The sequence below is a fragment of the Diuraphis noxia genome, unplaced genomic scaffold (assembly GCF_037042655.1).
Source record: "Diuraphis noxia isolate RWA-SAM2 unplaced genomic scaffold, SU_Dnox_SAM2 contig0002, whole genome shotgun sequence".
NCBI classification, from domain to species: Eukaryota; Metazoa; Arthropoda; class Insecta; order Hemiptera; family Aphididae; genus Diuraphis; species Diuraphis noxia.
The window spans coordinates 81,450,590-81,474,283 of record NW_028301712.1 but is presented as its reverse complement, the minus strand read 5'-3'; the positions used below and the strand labels follow the sequence as shown (position 1 = coordinate 81,474,283).

Below are 23,694 nucleotides of genomic sequence, written 5' to 3'. Positions count from 1 at the left end.
GAGAGAGGGATAGAATGAACAAATCACGATTTACCTCTATTTGTGGCGTAATAACTATATCCTGTTTGAAATAATAATTATTGGAAATTGATTGTCTCTTGTGTACATTTGTGAATCATTAATTACGTATTTCAAATTCTCAACGTAAACAACAAAATAATATTATAATATACAGGGTATCTTTTGAGTATATTCATCAAATTATCAGTTTAATATTTATCCAGTATACGAGATTTAATTCAAAAGATAAGCTCTGCGTATCACTCGATTGGGCATTTCTGATGGATGAATGTAAAATAATAAATGCGAAAATAAATTTTTATTTTTGATTTAAAAAAGTCAATCAGTTATTATTTTAAGTTGTGTGAATGGTGAACAATTTCATAAATTTAAATGAGCTTAATTATTAATAGTATTATATTAGTTAGAAAGTAAATTACATAATATTTATGTAATACGTATCAATAAGTGAATGACAAAATTAAACTAAGATAAATATAAGTATCCATAATTACTGGTTAACTTCTTTTCACTACAACAAAAAACCGGTAGCGTCTAAACATCTTTTATTATTTTTTTCGATGCAACGAACGCTACTACGTACAACATCAATATAATAGTTGTTATAACATTGTTACCTGTTCTTAACTATTCATTCTCGTTGAACATCAACTTGTTTTATGCTACTTGAACAATTATTCGATTCGATGTGATTTAGAAATGAGATTTCTAAAACTTTAAAATGCAATACAATAATTTTGGCTTCCCAATAAGTATTGCGTTTGTTGTCTGTTTAATGTCTATATTGAGTATTAAAATATAATCATCGTTATGATTTATTTCGATACAACATCGTTCCGTTTGAGCATACAATTATATTCACCTACACTGTTTACTATCAACTTATGTGTTTGGGCGTATTATTATACACACCCAATAGAGTTCCATTCATTATCCACAATCAGAGTGATACATAAGATTTGTTTAATGTATCATGCTACTCAAGTAATCTTCTAACATACCTATCTGTTGAACGTAAGTTATGTAACTACTATATTAATGGTATTTGAAAATTCAAAAATTGAATATTTTTAGGAATCTAAATCACACACTTACCTAAATAATGTTGGAGTGGATTAATAGATAAGTACTCAGTAAAGTATATATATACGGGTTACGTGAATCGTTGAATGTTTTTTCATCACAGTTATTAAAATTATAGTTAACTATACGATTTAACGTGATTTGATGATACTCAATTTCAAGGATATCTCAGTTTTATTTGTTTGTGCGATACCCGAAGTTAGTCTGAATATTCTCAAGGCACAGTATATTACGAATCATCAACGCAATGATATTAAAACACGTAGTGGTGTTGTTGTTTTTTACCCAGTTTGCGAGTGTTTTTGGTTATAATGGACGCTCGTCTTACAACAGTCAAAACGAAATGGACGTTTATCGACTGCCGAAAAATACTACCCCGGACTCATACGATTTGAAAATTATACCAGACTACAATTACTTAACGGATGTCGTTGAATTCGACGGGGAGGTAGAAATTGTGATCAACGTAGAATCCAAAACTTCAACGATTACGTTGAATTGTAAAAATATTGTGGTTTATGTGGTGTATGTGCACGAAAAAATAACACTAGATGATCTTGACGTAATTAAAGTCATTTATGATACCCAAAACGAACAATGCAACATTTTGTTGAGTTCCAAATTAAATGTTGGAATTCAATACCTGGTAAACATCGAATATCATGTGAAAATCGATACAAACGATATGGAAGGATTCTACAAAAGTAAATACAATAAGGACAGCTATACAGAGTAAGTGTGATTATTTAATGATATTCATAATTTCACTGACGACAGAAATAGATGTTTAAGTTTTATTAAATAGATAGGTATGTAATGTAGCTATTGGGCTTATGTAAAAATCAAGATAATAATTATCGGGACCCTAACTATTTAGGACAAAGTTTATCAAGGAATGACTTTGATGAATGAATTAGTTGTGGTAAGTATCCTTCAAATTAATATTTAAATTGGGATACAATTTCTCGGGAATATTGGCAAGAATCCGTACTTTTCAGGATAGATTTTCTCTGAAAAGTTTGATAAGCACTTGGTATACTTGTGGTTACCCTGTGACTAACTTGCGGTGGTGTTGAATAGTAAGTCGAGGGATCTTTTCGTTCTTTTTTGTCCGAGCGCAGCGCAGAGAGCGAGTGGCCACACAGTCATCACTATACCCTTTTTCCACAATTTCTTCACGTTGATATCACTGGCGTTCTTTAAAATACTGTTCGGATTCGTATGGTTCTATGCAATATAATTTTATTATATATCAATCCTTTAAAAACTATTTTCGAGAATATAATCTTCTGATAAAAATACTCCTATTTATTAAAAGTTTTTTTTAATAGCGTTCTTGAAAATATCGTTCTGATATTAATTTTCCCGGTTTTTACAGCCCTCCTACATATCTTGATTTTACAGAGTAATAATTATATTGCAGAAAAATCGATTTTTCTTGGCTCAATCCAACCCGAAAGTTAGATCGAATTCGCTTTGTATATATTATTATTAGTGTGTGGTTTGTCAAGTCATGACAAGCAACCCCATCGTTTACGTACCTACGTGTTATAATAGTTTTGTTTTCAAAAAAGTATTTGTTCATAGATGGTTACTTTTGACGTATATCGAACCGACCGGAGCCAGAAGAATATTTCCATGTTACGACGAACCGGCGTACAAAACCCACTTCAATATAACGTTGACTAGGCCAAATAACAAAACGTCACGATCCAATATGCCGATTTATAAGAGTTATTATGAGTGAGTATAATACCATTGTTTGAATAATGATAAATTGTGATTAGATGATCTATGTTCATCTCAAAATCCGTTGATCAATCAGCCGCAAATCAATTGAGTCTCAACAGTATAGATATACACTAAAACTGCATTTGAAGATTTGAAATTGATTTTTATACCAATCGCATCCGATGTAAAATATTATTTTTCGTCACGCCTAATATTTAATGTTGATTCCGGTTCAGAAGTGCCGTTTCGAGGGGGGGGGGGGGGGTGCAGAGTATATACTTTGGCTCCCCTATTTTTGTCTGTGTATTGTTGGTCTGGACTACAATCTACAGTGCGCTGACAGGGTTCAACAGTTAGTTATAAGCACTATTCGAGTGGCATCAAATGCAATATTTTTTCTTCACTCAAAAGAGTAAATTTACTTAAATTAAAAAAAACTAATTATGTATACTGTATGGAATATTGTATTATTATTTATTATAATATGTTAATAAATAGGAATAATATATTTATTTTATTTGAAATAAATTGCATTGGTTGAATGTTGCTACATATATTAAATATTATCAGGTCTAAATCAAAAGACAAACAAATTATTAATAGAATATAATTTGAATCAATTTAAATTTATTCTTATAGAGTTTAACCCCATACAATTGACTTCTACACAAACAATATCTGTATTTAGATATTATTTTGAAGAAAAATTGGCCTGACGAAAAAAAAATTGGCCTGCTTAAATTTTGGCATCCCTATAAAACACTGAAATGACGCTATACTGTTCCGTTTAAAGAATTAAAAAGTGACCTCTTTTCGTCTAGAGGACGTAAGTGTTTTTCTATGGATAAGTGAAGATTTTGCTACGTAGAAGTAACGAAAATTTCATGTCCAAATCAGATGAATATTTGTGAATGTATATTATAATTTATAATATATATGTAAAAACAAGGTTTAAAAAGCTATCGATTTTTTAAGTTCATTAAGTTAAGCTAAAAGTTGAATAATAATTTTTTCATAACTTTGTTTAGTTAAAAATGAATGGATAAAATAAATTAACTAAATTAAAAACAACTTAACTAAGAATTAAAATATGTTCAATTTAGAAATCGTTTTAAGCTCGGGGTTCTGGTCATAGCAGTGATATAGTTTGGTAATGTTTGTGGGAGGGATTAATAGGTACACATTTAATATATTATATTAATATTATAATAATATGTCCAATGTTCTTATGAAAATTATATTTGTAATAGGTATATGGCAATTATATAAAATATATATATATATATATATATATATTTATTGATCAAAATACATCGACAACTAGGCCAGGTAAGTAGGTAGTAAAAGAAAAAAAAATTTTTTTTGGTTACATTTTAGTATTTAAGTATTTAAATTTTCTACATTAAATTAAAATTTTTACATCCTGTGGGTTTGGTTCAAGTGCTTGACAGATTTGTTCGGAGATGTGAAATTTATTTCGATACTGGTTGTATTTTTGACATTCAGTGATGATGTGGTTGACGGTTAAAAGTGGGCTGCATGACTCACATAGTGGAGGATCGTCTTTACTCATCAAGTAGCTGTGTGTTAAGTGTGTGTGACCAATTCGGAGGCGGTTTATTATGGTTTCATCTTTTCCATTGAGTTCAGGATTTTTCCACGGGTTTATATTATTTTTTATTTTGTTGAATTTGGTGTTGAGTTTTCACCAGTGAGAGTGCCATTTATTATTTGAGTGTAGGTTAATTTCGTTCTTTGCATCTGCATCTGCGAATGTGATGGAATTTATGGTTGAAATTGATGTAGAGGCAATTGCATTATAAGCTTCTTGGTCAGCCATTTCATTTCCGGGAATGTCTATATGTACCCTGGGATCCATACAAAAAGGATATGTTTATTCTTTTTTCCTGCAAGAAAAGTTTCTTCTTGGATGAGCTTTGTGATATCTGATTGGTTTCGTGTATTTGTGATGGCGATTAAGTTGCTGAGTGAGTCGCTAAGTATTATAAATTTGGTTTGATGGTTTGCGTATTCTGTGTGAAGATATTTTACGACTTTGTATATTGTCATCGTTTCTGCTGTAAATATTGATGCTTGAAGTGAATAAAATATATTAAATACCTATAATATGTGGGCAAATTAACAACCTAGGTACCTACTTGTTTTGTTTTTGAAGCGTAACAGCTAGGACCTATACGATAATTGTAATTCGTAAATTCATATAGGTAATAATATACTAATACACAGTATGATATAATTATTATATCATATTATTATATAACACATGTTATACACATTAACTTTATGATTAATCGTCTGCTAGAATAAGCATTAATCTGAAATCAATAATTCTGCATTAATTCCTGTATATTATCTTGTTATTACGATGTTTGGAATCCGAATACATTCAGCACTCGACAACTGAATAAATAAATAGGATCAAAAACCTTGATTTAATTATTATATTATACGAATAGCTGATCAAGTGGGAACGAAAAATGATTTCAGTTCATCCGTACAAGAGATGCGTGACATTTTCGTCGAGACTCCACCGATTTCCACGTATATGGTTGCGTTTGTCATCAGCGGATTTGACTCGATGACGGTCGAAAGCATTTCCGGTGATAGTTCCGTATATGTGTTCGCAGACGCCAACCGTTTAGACCAGGTGAAATACGTTTCCAGTGAGGCACCTAAGCTGCTGGTGGCCATGGAGAGCTTTACGAAAATGCGGTACGAGTTACCCAAACTGGACCTGTTCGCCGTGCCGGATTTCAAGTCAGATGCCGTGGGAAACTGGGGACTGAACACATTTCGGTAAGACTGCTCGTCAAATGTATTATGCAAAACATTGTACTATCTCAATCATATTCACATAAATATAGGTATCTAAAAAATCCATGATCAAAAAATGATTTATATTCGTTTGACTTATCGGTAACAATCAAATGCAAGATTATTATCAAGGATATCCCATGGGCTTTTTATTATATTTTAATTTTAAAGTGAGTTATGAATATTTTAAAATTGTAAATTGTTTGTATCTCTAAAAATACTCATAACCTGCTTTAAAATTAAAATATAATAGAAATCCCATGAGATGCCCTAGAATAATGTTTCCTTTTATTTTTATAATAGGTTCTTTCACTCTAAATTTTAAACAAACGAAGATAAACCTCGATCTGCTGAGCGTAATATTTTCTATGCTACGCACTTGTACGACGGAGACAACACACGTGGTTGTGGCATTCTATAAGAAAAATTTAGTCTATAGACTATAGATTCTTGAAACAGTGTCCTTCTTTATAATATAAGTATAGATGGCGTACTGAATTTGAAACATTAACGGTTTGTTAAAAAGTATCTCATCGCTCTCGCTAGTTTTCTATTTTGAATGAAATTAAATAAGATAATAATTATCGCACGAAATCCATGCTCAAAAAAGCAACCTTTACTTTCTGCGACAGGCTTGGAATAATGTATTTATTTCGTTTTCATTTTAGTGAAAAGTATTTGCTACTGGATGATGTGTCCAGCACCAAAGCCAAGGAACTTGGGCTATCAATGGTTCAGCGTGAGATGGCCCGTCAGTGGTTCGGAAACCTGGTCACGTGCTCTTGGTGGGACTATATGTGGCTGCATGACGCATTTGCCTCGTACTTTCAGTACTTTTCCATGGACACGGTACGGGGGCGTAAAGCTGCCGCTGACCGATTAACTCAAGTATACGTCTGGCGCATCTGGAGAATACGGCAATCGTTCGAATTATAACTTACTTTCATTGAACCAGGGCTTTGTATCTGAAATAAAGAATTTAGGAATTGTAATAATTGCAGGTTCTTCAAAATAAAATCTGGTACAGATTGAAAAAATGAGAACTAGTAATCATATCTTCTTAAAATGTCGGATACCTACTGATAAAAAAACTTGCGCTAGGTACCGTTTTGTTAAGTTTAGAAAGCATAGAGTATTGTACTATTGTTTCATAATAAAATTATTGTTCCCTGATATTTTTAAAAATTTTACAGATATTTTATAGATAAATATAAGTTTTATCTTATTTATTTGGTATATTTTGTACCAGATACCAACATCTAAATAATATTAACATTATTAATTAATTAATATATTTACTCAAAGTTATTAGGAATATTAATTGATAGTAAATAGTCGAATTAAAATAATATTTAATGATACAATTTTTCTATTTGTATTACCTTTAAAATATTTTTACATAAAAAATAGTTTACCTTGAATTTTGGAATATATGTATAATACTGGTATGGACAATATTTTGGTATCAAATCTGATACAGTATCCAGTATTTTCATTACTTAGATTAACCGATATCAGGTATCGGCTTGATTCAGCTGACAAAACCTGGTTCAAATTGTCAAATATCCCCAGACACGCCTAACGTACTGTTGATTTAATTAAAATTAGCTATGTATATTGTCTTCACATTGTTTGGAACTTATAGCAATTAAAAATCCGTTTCGGATGTAGTGAAGCATTATACAGCATTTTATAAATTATTTATTTATTATTTGAATGACAGAATATTCAGATTTATAAGTATATTTTGTTTATAATGTAGAATGTTGATACTTTAAAGGGAATTTTACCTTTTTTTTTTGTTTACAACACTTAACTAGATTTTTTCTTGAATATTTTTGAACTTTGAATAACGAAATAACTAAACCTTCGTTGATTGATAAAACATAATATACCTAATAAACACTCAATTTTAAGTTTTAGTAACATTTTTTTTTTAAATTCCAAATTGGCAAATTGCAGGGAAAATAATCTTTTTTTATACATTATGAACTGTGCATTGTATTGCTATAGACAGTTCATAAATGTGTAACCTATCAAAAATTGTACTCTTGTTTGCATGTTTAAGGATGTAAAATATATTTGTTGTGGCTCATATTTTAGCGTTTTTGATGCTATAAGTTCCAAATTGAATTGTTGTATATTACTACGAGATTGAAAATGATAAAGTCGAACATTACTTTATTATATTTAGGTCTATCCCGATTGGAGAATGAACCAGATGTTCGTAATTGAACAGCACCAGTGGGCTTTAGAATATGATCAATCGCCTAGGCGTGCGATTACTGCGTCCGTGCAAACTCCAGATGATATCAATGACGTGTTTTATGATCAAACTGACCGAAAGGCCGCAGCATTCTTGCGCATGTTAAAGTGCTGCACCAACGATACTATATTCGAGCAGTCATTGGTCCGATTTTTGAAACTGTACAAGTATGTTCTTATCATCGTTTTATATATTTATCATAATTATACCACAATAGACATTGGTTTTGTTTGCTGTGACTATCAAAAATTCTTTTCATTTTGGTCATATGAATTTCGATGAAACAATGATATTATGGTGTTTTTTTGGTTAGTGCATTTTTATGAAAGAACACATCAAGTGCCTTTATAAATCATATAATATAACAAGATATTTTTAATAATTACTATCGTTTTTATTAAGACGTTTAGTTCAATTGCCTTATAAATCATATAATATAACAAGATTTTTTTAATAATTACTATCGTTTTTATTAAGAAGTTTAGTTCAATTGAACATTTTACTAGTCAAAAACGGTATAATATGTTCTCTTTATCCACCGGATAAAAGATATAACTTTTTGGAAAATATTTTTATGACCACAGTATTTCGTTGATGTCAATGTAGGTATGAATCGGTAGACCCCGACAAGTTGTTTGCGGCATTTGAAGACACTATAGCTGAATATCAATTTGATTTTGGGCAGGATGTCAATGTCACTAATTTCATGAAACGATGGACGGAACAAGCTGGATATCCAATGATAAATGTAGTAAAAGTCAACGACGAGTTTATCATAACTCAAGTACATTTTGCATTGCGGATACAAACTTTGATCGATTGTAATACTAAAACCTTTATAGGAAAGGTGCCTAATGGACACTCCTGAAAAAATTATTGATTCATCTAGATGGTACATTGGGATCACTTATACAACCGAATCGTCTAAAAATTTCGAAAATTTAGCGTTGGCCACTTGGTGTAAGCCTACGATAGACAGATGTATTCTGTCAGCTCCACAAGATCCGGGGTGGTTCATATTCAATGTACAATCCACTGGTAATTTGAATTCAATTATTCAAAAATGGCTCTTCGTTATTTTATAATGTACTTATTGAATTTATAGGGTTTTACAGGGTTAACTATGACACAGACAATTGGTCATCATTGATCAGACAATTGAAAGAGACGCCTAATGAAATTCATGTACTCAATCGTGCTCAATTGGTTGACGACTCTTTCTTCTTGGCCAGAGCTGATAAGTTACATTATTCCTTCCCATTGAGAATATCGTCATATTTAAAAATAGAAGATGACGTGTTACCATGGTATTCTGCGATGAACGGATATTCATACCTAATAGAACGCATGCGGCGTAATGATACTGAATATTCCGATTTAAGAGTGGGTATAAACTATAAATACGCATTTAATGTGTCATATTATTTAACTATTTGTTTTATGAAGGTATTATATGAAACAAAAAATTATACATAATAAATACAAATTATATGGTTCAATATTTAGCTTGTGTTGATATTTCAAAATTAATTTTTACCAATTTTATTAAAAAATGCGTATTATGTTTTAATCATGACAATAGATAATTTAATATTATACACATTTAGTGAAATATAAATATTCTATTAATAGAATGTATAGTGTTCGCTTAAGCTATAGATATAAACAAAGACAATATTTACGCATCAGATAAATCAATATTTTTCTCGAAAACTAGAGAAAATAAATACTAATATATAAAGGATAACTAATATACATTTGTTTGATAAAAATATAAATATGATACAAGATTAATTATAAACATCAAAATAAAATGGTATTTTGCATAAGAGAAACTCATAACAGTATTATTATATATTTGATTTTTATTAAACAGAAATGCGTCAGTAACTTAGCAGGTATTATTTATAAAAAAACGGAAGACCAAGTAGTTGAAAAAAATAACACAGATCATATTATCCTAACCAGTTGGAACGCATTTTCCGAATGGGCATGCCAGTTAAATAATGAGAAGTGCATAGAATCGGCGTATGATTACTACACCAAATGGCAAAACGGAGAAAAGTAATTAGAACAAGTTCAATAGTATTATGTGAAAATTGACTCACGTAATATAACTCTACCTTAAAGAATAAAACATACCTATTTTAAGACAGTGAAATTGTGCTGTTTGACCGATAAATTTTAATTTTTGGTTGAATGAAAAAACAAAAATAGATAACTGTATATTTGTACAGAATACCTTCAGATATTAGAGACGCTGCATTCTGTGTTGGTATTCATATAACAAATGACACCTCAACATGGGAACAAATGCTTGATTTGTATACAAAGACAAGATCACCTTCAGAAAAACAGTCAGCACAAACAGCAATGGCTTGTACAGAAGATGATCAGCTATTGTCAAGGTAAGAAAATGTGTGAGATTAAATTATTAAATGAAACATGATAAACGAATTTATTTTCGCACATTCATTTTAAATAATTGATTAAAATACGTTCAAATTTAAATTAATAATAAACAAATTGTTTTTTAGATATTTAAATTATACATTAGAAAGCGATGGACCAATTCGAAAACAAGACTTTAAAGATGTATTTAGTGCAATATCCTCCACGCCAAAAGGACTTGAAGTCTTAATAGATTTTTTAGTGAACAATTTAAACAAAATTACAAAAAAGCATACTGACGGAAACAATATAGCAATATTTATTTATTCTATATGTACATCAAAAGCAGCACTTGATTCCGAAATCAATAAAGTAAGAAATAATATATAGAATTAAAATGAGAAAAGTAAAAAATAATGAATATAACAGATAAAAATATTATTTTCAAAATTTAGTTAACAAATTTAAAAGATGATCCAAACACGCCAGAAGACCTCAGAAAAGAATTTAATGAATCGTATAAGCAAGTGAAAAACAACCTTTACTGGTATAACAAATATCATGAAATTGTGAATCAAAACACAGGATGTTCACAGGACTATACCACAACTGATGAACCAACAAAAACAACTACCCAAAAATCACAAACAACTACTGCAATAATAACTCAACCTGTTACAGAAACAACAATAGGAGAAACCACAATATCAAATGAAACAGATACTACTATACATACTTCATCTGAAACTTCTTTTGAAGAGACAACTGAATCAAAACCGACTGAACACACTACAGACAAAACGATTAGAACTTCTCCAACAGATACCACGTCATCTGAACAAACCGATACAACTCCTCATGTTTACCCGGAAACGACATCCGGAGATACCACTGTATCGAAATATACTGATCAAACCACACACCAATCTCAATCATCTACAAAAGACGATACCCCGAGTACTGAACGAACTGACGAAACCACTATTATTCAATCTGAGACTACACATGAAAAAACTACTGTATTAAACCCATCTGAACGGACAACCGACCAATCTTCACGGACATCTCCAGAAAACACCACATGGTCAGAACGCACAGATTCAACCACGCATACGTACACTGAAACTACCCCGGGAGCGACCACTACGTCGAAACAAACCGAGTCAACGTCAGACTACTCAACAAGAGATACTTCGTCATCTGAACAAACCGATACATCTCCTCATGTTTACCCGGAAACGTCATCCGAAGATACCACTGTATCGAAATATACTGATCAAACCACACACCAATCTCATTCATCTACAACAGACGATACCCCGAGTACTACATCTCCAGAAGACTCCACATGGTCAGAACGCACAGATTCAACCACGCATACGTACACTGAAACTACATCGGGAGACACCACGAGGTCGATACAAACTGAGTCAACTTCAGAACATTCAACAAGAGATACTTCGTCATCTGAACAAACCGATACATCTCCTCATGTTTACCCGGAAACGTCATCCGGAGATACCACTGTATCGAAATATACTGATCAAACCACAAACCAATCTCAATCATCTACAAAAGACGATACCCCGAGTACTGAACGAACTGACGAAACCACTATTATTCAATCTGAGACTACACCTTTACTGACATCTCCAGAAGACACCACATGGTCGGAACGCACAGATTCAACCACGCATACGTACACTGAAACTACATCGGGAGACACTACGAGGTCGATACAAACTGAGTTAACTTCAGAACATTCAACAAGAGATACTTCGTCATCTGAACAAACCGATACATCTACTCATGTTTACCCGGAAACGTCATCCGGAGATACCACTGTATCGAAATATACTGATCAAACCACAAACCAATCTCAATCATCTACAAAAGACGATACCCCGAGTATAGAACCAACTGACGAAACCACTATTATTCAATCTGAGACTACACATGAAAAAACTACTGTATTAAACCCATCTGAACGGATAACCGACCAATCTTCACGGACATCTCCAGAAAACACCACATGGTCGGAACGCACAGATTCAACCACGCATACGTACACTGAAACTACACCGGGAGACACCACGAGGTCGATACAAACTGAGTCAACTTCAGAACATTCAACAAGAGATACTTCGTCATCTGAACAAACCGATACATCTCCTCATGTTTACCCGGAAACGTCATCCGGAGATACCACTGTATCGAAATATACTGATCAAACCACAAACCAATCTCAATCATCTACAAAAGACGATACCCCGAGTACTGAACGAACTGACGAAACCACTATTATTCAATCTGAGACTACACCTTTACTGACATCTCCAGAAGACACCACATGGTCAGAACGCACAGATTCAACCACGCATATATATACTGAGACTACACCAGGAGTGACCACAACGTCGAAACAAACCGAGTCAACGTCAGAACATTTAACAAGAGATACTTCGTCATCTGAACAAATCGATACAACTCATGCTTACCCAGAAACATCATCCAGAGGTACCACAACCTACATTTATACTGATTCTTCAACTAGAATACCCACATTAATGAATCAACCCTATTCTTCAACAGGTTATTCCACGGAAACATCAGAATTATGCACTACATTGTCTGATCATACAGAGACATCGACAGAGTTTATCATAACATCATCAAATGTTGCTGATCATACTATTCCTGTGCCATCTGATAAACATCCCTATTTTAATTTAATTTTTTTAATTTTTCTCTTTTTCATAGCAGTTGTTTTAATTATGTTTCTTTGGCGCCTGTCTTCAACAAATAATTGTTGTGATAACTAAACGTATATATCAACTTCTAATATGTAATTCACAATTAAAAAACAAAAAACTTATAAGTTTTATTTTCTTTGTTAGTATTGTTTTTTTTTTTTATTATTGATTGTAATTTCATGAGTTGTGTACTTATGTTTTTATATTTTTATTCAAGTAACGAATACTGGTTTTTATGTATTCTTAATTTAATAATTCTAATAAGTAATATATTTTACTGAATTCGTTTGAAGAGTTTAAATATAATTTATTCTATTGGAATTATATTCAGTTAGATTAGTTGTTTGTTTTTAGGTTGAGTAGATTATGGATGATTAATTATTTATTATCTGAGTAATATTTTTATTATGTTGGGCCTTCATGCTCTTTTATTTTATGATATTTATTTTTAAGACTTATTTAATGTTTTATTATAAGTCCTGTAGATCTATTTATTTTAATTATTTTATCCTCTTCCATGTCTTTTTTTTTTATTAGTTTTGTAAATTTCTTAGTTCTATATATTATGTAAGTTAAATTGTTTTTGAATTGGTTAATTTATCCAATACCCAAAATTAAATTGTTACCCTTTTCACCAAATAATCTTATACTCGAAAAATATTTATAATTGGAAACTAAAATTTTTCATTAGTTTTAACTTCAAAGTAGCATATATTCCTTTAATGTTTATAGCCGGAATTCAATTTGATGATAATATTTGAACTAAGCTTGTTTCATTGATGCCGTATGTATATACCAAACTATGCAGTTGACCGAAGACTTGCGTCGGATTTTCATCACAGATTTAATGGGAACTGACTGAAACGGCGACATCCAAAACTAAATTTCGGTCAAAGTTTTTATGCTACACTGCTCAATATAACTGCAAATTTAATATTTATAATGTTAATCATAATACACCAATTATTTAGAAACATTATTAAACTATAAAACTTATAGATTCACAAATATTTTAGTAGTTAATGATTTTTTCTGGTATTTATGGTTCAGCATCATCTATTAAGTTCTGAATTATTCACTAATAATAATATATAGCATGATATGTTTTGTTCAATAGTAATTATACCATTCAATATTTATAAAGTATAAATGCCTAAAGCATTTAAAAAACTACTAGTAGTAGTAAAGTTAATACCGCTAAGGAATTTTATTCTGACGAATGATTGAAAATGTAACAATATTTATTGTATCTAAATATGTATTAGATAAATTGAAATAGGAATGAACATAATAATTTGTATGAATCAGAATACTTTTTTATGACAAGAAATCAAATCTGAGTTAAAGCTATACAAATTAAGAATGTAATCATTTTTAGAAAAGTGTATAGTATATAGTTAAAATCTTACAAATAATGATTTTTACTAAGAATGCTCAAGAAAATTATAGAAATAAAGTTCATTAGATAGTATAATATTTAAGTATCATATAATTAAAAAAAAATTTACACATGAAGATCACACTTATTTTAAGTTACAATCACCTCCATGTTTGATAGAAGAAACAACTAAAAGTAGTAAGTTTTTAATTAATCATTAGGTTTTATGGTATTTCTAACTCAATTAAGCTATAAATATCTCGATATATTTAACTCACAATTCCGGTTAAAAAAATACACCTTCTGGATTTGTTGTAAAAAATTAGGAACAAATTATTTTATGATCAGCATTTACAGAATTCAAATTATATTGTGGAAACTATAAATAATTTTAAAGTACAAAATAATACAATGCATTTACAACTCATTTGCTATTTCTCTCTTTGTTACGGGCTCATGCTTGAATACTTCTTATGAATGTTATTTTTCATTGTTCTTTGCAATTAAATCTATTAGATTAGATTTATTAAATAAACAAATATAAATAATTACAGTTTAGTAAGTCAAAACCAAATTAAACAATAATCATCTACCAATAAAATAAAAGCCAAAACAGAAATTAAGTGAATGGAGGAAAAATATTAAAATTAAGCTGTTAACTAGGTGACATTAAAGATTTCCTCACAAATGAACAAATATTATGTACAGGCACACGACACACTCTTTATAACAAACATAATTGTTATTAAAATTATTGAAGGAATAATGCAAGAGATAAAATGTTCGACCGACAGTGATACAATAAATATTGCGTAGGTATCCTGAGGTTTAATAATATGTATGTTGAATATTGTCATCAAATAGGTACGCAAAATTGCAACATTATTAATCAATCACAAGACCAAGTAAATGTATAAATGTATAAATGTATAAATGTATAAATATTAATATAAATGGTAAAAAACTAAAAAATAGTAGTAGGTACCTATATATAATAAGTTTAATAAATTGACAGTAGAAAAACAATAATTTACACTTACGAACTAATAATGTACCTATATGGCTATATGTTTATACGTATTGTAATAACATGTAAATATGAAATACATAAATATTGCATGCGATGATCAAGGATCGTCATCAAAGGTTTATATTATAAATTAGACAGCAAATAAGATTAATCTTGAACAAATAGAATAATTAAATTGACATCTACATCATGCATGGATTCCATGCCAGGCCAAAATGCATAATATTGTATTAATATAGTAATATAATATATTATTTACGTTTTCAAAATCAGGATAATAATATGACAAGATACACGACGTGACTTGCCAGTGGTGACGGATTGAAATGTTTATATAGTTGGCATAGTATATAATATTAATATTATGTAGAACCTAGTTTATTATTTATATCTGTATAACATTATTGTATTTATATAGTATATCGGTACTACTGTACTTCACTGAGCTCTATCTATACAGGGTGATTTTTTTATCAAAGAAAAATCATTATTTAAAAAAGTATTTACTTTTTCAAATATTTTTTTACGTGGTTTCAAGTTGTTAAAAAACCAAAGTTTTTATTAAAAAATTATATTTTTAAATATTTTTTATCCTTATAATTTTTTTTTACTTTTTAAATGGCAACATAGAGTTTTAATTTCATATTCCTAAGCAGAATATTTTTCTAAGTATTTTGATCCATAAAAATCGAATTTAGGGCTAGTAGTTTTTGAGTTATAAGTATTTAAAGTTTAGATTGGTAGAGTGGAGTGGTACGGGGTTACCCCGCAAAATGTTTGTCCACTACTCCGCTTGTCTAAACTTTAAATACATATAACTTATAAACTACTCGTCCTAAATTCAATTTTTATGAATCAAAATACTTAGAAAAATATTCTGCTTTGGAATATGAAATTAAAACTCTATGTCGTTATTCAAAAAAGTAAAAAACTTAAAAAATGATAAGGATAAAAAATATTTAAAAATATAATTTTTTAATAAAAACGTTTTTTTTAACAACTTGAAACTATGTAAAAAAATATTTTGAAAAAAGTCAATACTTTTTGAAAAAATGAGTGTTTTTTGATAAAAAAAAACCACACTGTATATTATTATACAATAAGTGTGTACCCGAGCACTTCCAGCTCATCAACACTAATCATATATATATGGTTTCTCGATCACTGGGGTAAAAAAGTTAGCAGTGTTAAGCTAATTGAGAGGTTTGAAAGGAGGTAGCTAAGAACAGCACCAGCTCATACAAACAACTTAATTGGAAAAATATTTGTTTATTCTATATGTACTATATACTCGTATTATCAGGTGCCTGTAAACATTATTCATGAAAATGTTTAGACGATATTCAAAAGTGTATTATTATAATTCATGCTCATTTAAGTTTTTTTTTTTTAAATCAAAAAGGTTATGTACTAAATTATACAAAATTTAAGTAAACAATTACTCAATGTTTCGAATATTAATGAGAACTGTCTAGTTATTTACTAAGCCCAGACAGGACAAGTAGGTACTAAATATTTCACTAAAATGTACAATATATTTTTTAATCAATACGAGATAAAATGATGTTGAAAAGTCAAGTGCTTTGATACATTACAAAATTATTGGGAGGCTTGATATCTCGTCTTGTCTCATTATGTACTAGCGGTTTCAGGTGATGTGTATATAATATTGTATATTTTATATATCACTATGAATTAATTTTAATAAATTTAATTCAAACACTCTGTAAAAATTGTATCAATGTTCAATTCTAAGCCATTTGTCTGTATGATTGGTATGGTTGTTAAAATACTTTATGGTATCCAATAATTTTAAAAAAAAAAAGCTATATACAGATATTTATATTATTTTGAAACCATATAAGTATAACCTAATTGTTTGTACGTTTCGTACCTATCTATACATGCATGTATAAATATCAAATAGGACAATATTTAACAATATTTATGAATTGAGCTCCGTCTTTAATGTGGTCAATTAACATTAGGATTATAATATTTTGATTGTGGTTATCGTATGAAATATATCAGTCAATCGATATGACTTAAATGTAGATATCGGTACATTAAACAATATGTATTAAGTGCAGACAAATTTAATGTGGTTTTATTCCAGTGCAGTACTAAGCTACTAGGCGTGCACTTGTTACTTTCTATAGTTTTTTATACCTTTTTGACGTGGCTTTAACAGAATCATGTTTATAATTAACATTATGGCGCACAAGACAAGTACCTCGATGTTTATACAACGTATCAAAAAAAAAACGCAAACGCTTCGGCGCGTTTCTCGTTACTCGTCCAATAACCGATAAGATAATGGTAATTGCATACCGTATCGTTTCATAGAATATAGGTGCTTGGATTTGAATCGAACTGATTCTGTCATTTATTTTTGTTGGTACTCTTGCCATTAGTAAGTTGTGTGCATTTGACAATATGCGTCCGCAATCAATTATTGTGTTTCTCGTTTTGTATGCACATCACGTCCGTGGATACGATGACAAGCCGACCATCGATTTCGGACGATTGCCGGACGACACTTCACCGGAATGGTACGCACTAAACTTGGTGCCAGACTTTAATGCGACAGAGCCTTCGTTCGCGGGCCGAGTGGATATCTCGATCCTAGTGAAGACCACCACGTCCGAGATCACGTTGAACTCCAAGGACTTGATGTTGCACGAAATCAGGATAACGGATGATGACACTAACGGTGATGTCAGGGTTGACTCTTGGAAATACGTGGAAGACCTTGAACGAGTAAAAGTCAAGGTAGTCGGACATATTTTGGCAAAACGAAAATACAAAATACATATTGACTATAGTGGTTATTTGAACGACGATGCATCCAATATTTTCCACACCTCTTACGATGCCTACCAGCGTGTAAAAAAGTAGGTTTGCGTGTTGATCGCTTTTCACTGCACTTCGATTTATATGGAGAAAATCTGTATTTAAACAAATACAGAATTATATTTCATCGAATAGTTCCAACTTTTTCTAAAATTATTTTTAGATCGTAAATATTGTATAACTGTTATAAATATTTTACAGGTGGATAGCTGCTAACAAACAATTTAAAACCACACGTGCAAGAAGTGCTTTTCCTTGTTATGACGAACCACATTTTAAAACACCATTTAATGTTTCAATCAAAATTAAAAAAAACGAAATCGCTCTGTCAAGTACACCAATTTTGAACTCAGTTGACATGTAAGAATTATTGCATTTGGTTGATTATTCATAAAGCTATAAACTGAAAAGTGAAAATACAATATAAAAAGCCATACCTACCTAATTGTTTTTATTTTATATAAACATTATTTCATTGAATTAAAAATAAATAATATGTAAATTCTCGAAATAAAATATTATTAATCATAATCTCGTAAAATATTTTGTAATTTCATTTTTACTCTAAAATAATAACATCAATGAAGATTATATAGTTTAATTCTGGTACTAAAAATGTTGAACAGTTTAAAAATAATTGTTATAAAATGTATATTGTCTGAACCACAATGCACAATACATACTTCTTATTTAAGGATGTTTATGTTCATATTTATTATCCTCAAATTCAATTCAATAAATAAGAATAATATGTTTTATTTATTGTATTTGGTCCTATTATGATTGGTTGGGATATACTCGTAATTACCTTAAATACTTTTTAGAACCTAACCTAACCTTTCACCATTTATTTTGTAATGTGATTAATGCTTATTAAAATAATTACATTTTTCTGCTTCTAGATATGAGCCTGTAAAAGAATCAACCGAATACCTGGGTAAGACCTGGGTTCATTTTATTCAAACTCCGCCGATCGCAACGTTTATGGTTGCTCTTTTTGTTGGCGAACTCAAGCAGTTTAATGAATTCCAACGAAAATTAAGTCCCGAAGATGGCTTTTATCTGGAAAAATACTTAATGAAAAGGTCTCTTGATCAACTGATCACAATAAGAAAAAACAAATATTATGCAATGGTGGACACAAATGAAGATTCGTCATCAACATCTCATACTATAGTGGCGGAAACACATGAATCCACCTCACCCCCTGTTACTACAGGTTCGTCGTCAACATCTCATAGTACAGTAGCGGAAACACATGAATCCACCTCACCCCCTGCTACTACAGGTTCATCATCAACGTCTCATAGTACAGTGACGGAAACACATGAATCCACCTCACCCCCTGTTACTACAAGTTCGTCGTCAACATCTCATAGTACAGTGACGGAAACACATGAATCCACCTCCCCCCCTGTTACTACAAGCTCGTCGTCAACGTCTCATAGTACAGTGACGGAAACACATGAATCCACCTCACCCCCTGTTACTACAGGTTCGTCGTCAACATCTCATAGTACAGTAGCGGAAACACATGAATCCACCTCACCCCCTGCTACTACAGGTTCATCATCAACGTCTCATAGTACAGTGACGGAAACACATGAATCCACCTCACCCCCTGTTACTACAAGTTCGTCGTCAACATCTCATAGTACAGTGACGGAAACACATGAATCCACCTCCCCCCCTGTTACTACAAGCTCGTCGTCAACGTCTCATAGTACAGTGACGGAAACACATGAATCCACCTCCCCCCCTGTTACTACAAACTCGTCGTCAACATCTCATAGTACAGTGACGGAAACACATGAATCCACCTCCCCCCCTGTTACTACAGGTTCGTCATCAACGTCTCATAGTACAGTGACGGAAACACATGAATCCACCTCCCCCCCTGTTACTACAAACTCGTCGTCAACATCTCATAGTACAGTGACGGAAACACATGAATCCACCTCCCCCCCTGTTACTACAAGCTCGTCGTCAACGTCCCATAGTACAGTGACGGAAACACATGAATCCACCTCCCCCCCTGTTACTACAAACTCGTCGTCAACATCTCATAGTACAGTGACGGAAACACATGAATCCACCTCCCCCCCTGTTACTACAAACTCGTCGTCAACATCTCATAGTACAGTGACGGAAACACATGAATCCACCTCCCCCCCTGTTACTACAAGCTCGTCGTCAACGTCCCATAGTACAGTGACGGAAACACATGAATCCACCTCCCCCCCTGTTACTACAAACTCGTCGTCAACATCTCATAGTACAGTGACGGAAACACATGAATCCACCTCCCCCCCTGTTACTACAAGCTCGTCGTCAACGTCTCATAGTACAGTGACGGAAACACATGAATCCACCTCCCCCCCTGTTACTACAAACTCGTCGTCAACATCTCATAGTACAGTGACGGAAACACATGAATCCACCTCCCCCCCTGTTACTACAGGTTCGTCATCAACGTCTCATAGTACAGTGACGGAAACACATGAATCCACCTCCCCCCCTGTTACTACAAACTCGTCGTCAACATCTCATAGTACAGTGACGGAAACACATGAATCCACCTCCCCCCCTGTTACTACAAGCTCGTCGTCAACGTCCCATAGTACAGTGACGGAAACACATGAATCCACCTCCCCCCCTGTTACTACAAACTCGTCGTCAACATCTCATAGTACAGTGACGGAAACACATGAATCCACCTCCCCCCCTGTTACTACAAACTCGTCGTCAACATCTCATAGTACAGTGACGGAAACACATGAATCCACCTCCCCCCCTGTTACTACAAACTCGTCGTCAACATCTCATAGTACAGTGACGGAAACACATGAATCCACTTCATCCCCTGTTACAACAGATTCGTCATCAACATCTCATAGTTCAGAGGCAGAAACACATGAATCTACTTCCCCAACTGTTACTACAGATTCATCATCAATTTCTTATAGTTCAACGATAAAAAAATCTGAAGATACATTTACAGAGGCTACAACCTTAATATATAAATCGACGACGATAGTTCGGACCACTAAACCGTTTTTTGAACGCCCATATTATATATTTAGTTTTGTTTTTACATGCGTATTAATACTTTCTGCTCTTTTAATGGGCATAGTATTTATTCGAAATTTGATTACTGGTAAAACTTTTTGCAATTTTAAAGTGTAAGTATTTATCTGCAATATATTCAATGATATTATGTTTTTCTGATATTTTGTAATCTAGTGAGTTTTTGTTAATTGTCTCTTGATTGTGATCAAAATATATATGAATTTATTACACTATTAATTTAGTTAGATGATAAAAAAAAAATTTAAGGTTTTTGTCAAAATTGCACAGCTAATCGAATGTGTAATTTATGTTGGCTAATTCACTCGTAGTATTGAATCAAATTTAATAAAATATGATTCAAAATGTCTTTAATGTAGGCATTTTTTTCTGTTGAAAGTAATCGTTCAGTATGAGTTCGATCATTGTTGTTGATTTTAAAAGTAGAAATATCAAAAAAGTGTTCAAATTATATTATTATCCATATATAAATATTGATTTGGTTTGGAGTTTTGGTTCATTTTGTTAGTTCGAAGGTTTTTTTTTATTTTTATTTAGTACTTATACTATTAGTATTTAGTTTCTAGTGCATTTATTTTATCAATACTGAAATTTCAATTAAATAATCACATTTAAAATTCTAAATTTAAACTATTTTAAGAACACTGTATTGAACTGTTTATAGTTTCAACTAAACATAAAATGTATAACTGTATAAATTTTCTGAAACTGGAAAGCAAACCAATTTTTATTTAAGCAATTCAGACCTCTACTACTAACCTTGGTAATCAAATAAGCAATATTGTTATTGCCTATGTTGAACAATACAAAATTTCAATGTATTTATTTAAATAATATACTTCGATAATTTCAAGTTCATCATTTTTGTGAGAAACGTTTGAATAATAATAACTTATAATTTATTGTTGTAGTTTTATTAATATTAAACCATATTTACAGTGGTATATAGTGATATAGATATTTAAACAGTTTAACATAGACTATAGAGCACATAGATTTGAATCTTGCTACTAGGAAATATTGTTCGTTAGTCATACAGCAATTAAGATTATATTTTGTTAAATTGAAATAATTTTTATGGTAGAAAAATATGGCAAAAACAATAAAATATGTATGATTTACTTAAATTGCTTGTACATCATAAACATTTCAAAAGGCGTCGCATGAATTGTATTCATAATAATATAATCACTATTCGATATATCGAGACAAATGTTTGGAGTCCATTAGTATGTTAAATTCATTACATAATTATCGATTCTTTTAACTATATAGTATAATAAAATTTTCCTGTCATGCGTAATCAAATTGTATTGAAAAATTTAAAAATAATGTAGGGGTGAAATACTTTACTTTTGAATAATTATTATATTAATAATGTACTCGTATGAATAATATTTGCAAATATTTATAAATTCTTTTTAAATTCTTTCAACGTGAGTTTTAATATTTTATTTAATAGAGTGATTATTATTTGTGTTTGTTATAATAATATGTGCCATCACTAAACTATATAATTCATTTATTATGTACCTATTAAAATAAATAATACAGCAAGTCAATATTTATTATTTTGTGATTGTTGATCATAACTTAGGAAGACGTATTATAATACCTATATTGCATGAGTCCACAGTCATGCACATCGCATAATGCTACGATTATTATTATTGATTAAAAATACAGTGGAAATAATCATAATATTGGCGATGTGATGATTAGAAAACTAAAACATAAATATGTACATTACAACCTAAAAAAAAATGTATGTTAAAGTAGATATGTAATTTTAAATGTTTATTTGCAAATTCATAATTTGTAACTAATGGATTTCTAGCTTGATCTGCTATAAATATGAGAACATATGAAAAACAATGCAACTCCTCCATCTGCATATCTTAGTTAAAGTTATTATTGTTTAATCGAGAACATTTTCGTATAACGATATGCATATAGATACGTTATGGAAATATTTATATAATATTACAAACATATTTTATTTTATTTGTTTGACGTAATCGCAGTTACAACACCAGCACACTATAAACTTAACTTGAAAAGCTCAATGACACAAGGTCATCGTATTCAACGTTGGTACCAAGTTTTTACGAACGTTAACAAGTGTGGGAATATCCATTTAATAAATAGGACGTATTATGTAAATAGATTAATAGGTATCTACTAGGTGATCTAATATTAAAAACAAAAAAAAAAACATATTCACTGGTTCGTAATTTCCTACCTTTGCGTACTTATTATTTTCACG

At 31.1% G+C, this 23,694-nt stretch overlaps 1 protein-coding gene across 1 annotated transcript; it reads left to right on the top strand.

Moving 5' to 3' along the window:
• The first annotated feature begins 1,318 nt into the window (after positions 1 to 1,318).
• Positions 1,319 to 22,990, top strand: LOC107173026 (uncharacterized). Its single transcript, XM_089218519.1, has 16 exons — positions 1,319 to 1,836; positions 2,692 to 2,847; positions 5,344 to 5,652; positions 6,339 to 6,519; positions 7,865 to 8,103; positions 8,543 to 8,720; positions 8,779 to 8,974; positions 9,042 to 9,319; positions 9,813 to 10,000; positions 10,174 to 10,344; positions 10,474 to 10,699; positions 10,783 to 12,844; positions 12,920 to 13,145; positions 17,855 to 18,382; positions 18,543 to 18,701; positions 19,244 to 22,990. The coding sequence occupies exons 1-16, from the start codon at positions 1,352 to 1,354 to the stop codon at positions 21,525 to 21,527; spliced, it is 7,866 nt and encodes a 2,621-aa protein (XP_089074645.1). The 5' UTR covers positions 1,319 to 1,351; the 3' UTR covers positions 21,528 to 22,990.
• Positions 22,991 to 23,694: the final 704 nt, after the last annotated feature.

Bases quoted from the DNA above. Each gene is read 5' to 3' on its own strand.
- LOC107173026 (XM_089218519.1), top strand. From the start codon at position 1,352: ATGATATTAAAACACGTAGTGGTGTTGTTGTTTTTTACCCAGTTTGCG. The intron at 8,975-9,041 runs GTAATTTGAATT...TTGAATTTATAG, and splicing joins ATTCAATGTACAATCCACTG to GGTTTTACAGGGTTAACTAT. The intron at 13,146-17,854 runs CTAAACGTATAT...TGCTTGGATTTG, and splicing joins ACAAATAATTGTTGTGATAA to AATCGAACTGATTCTGTCAT.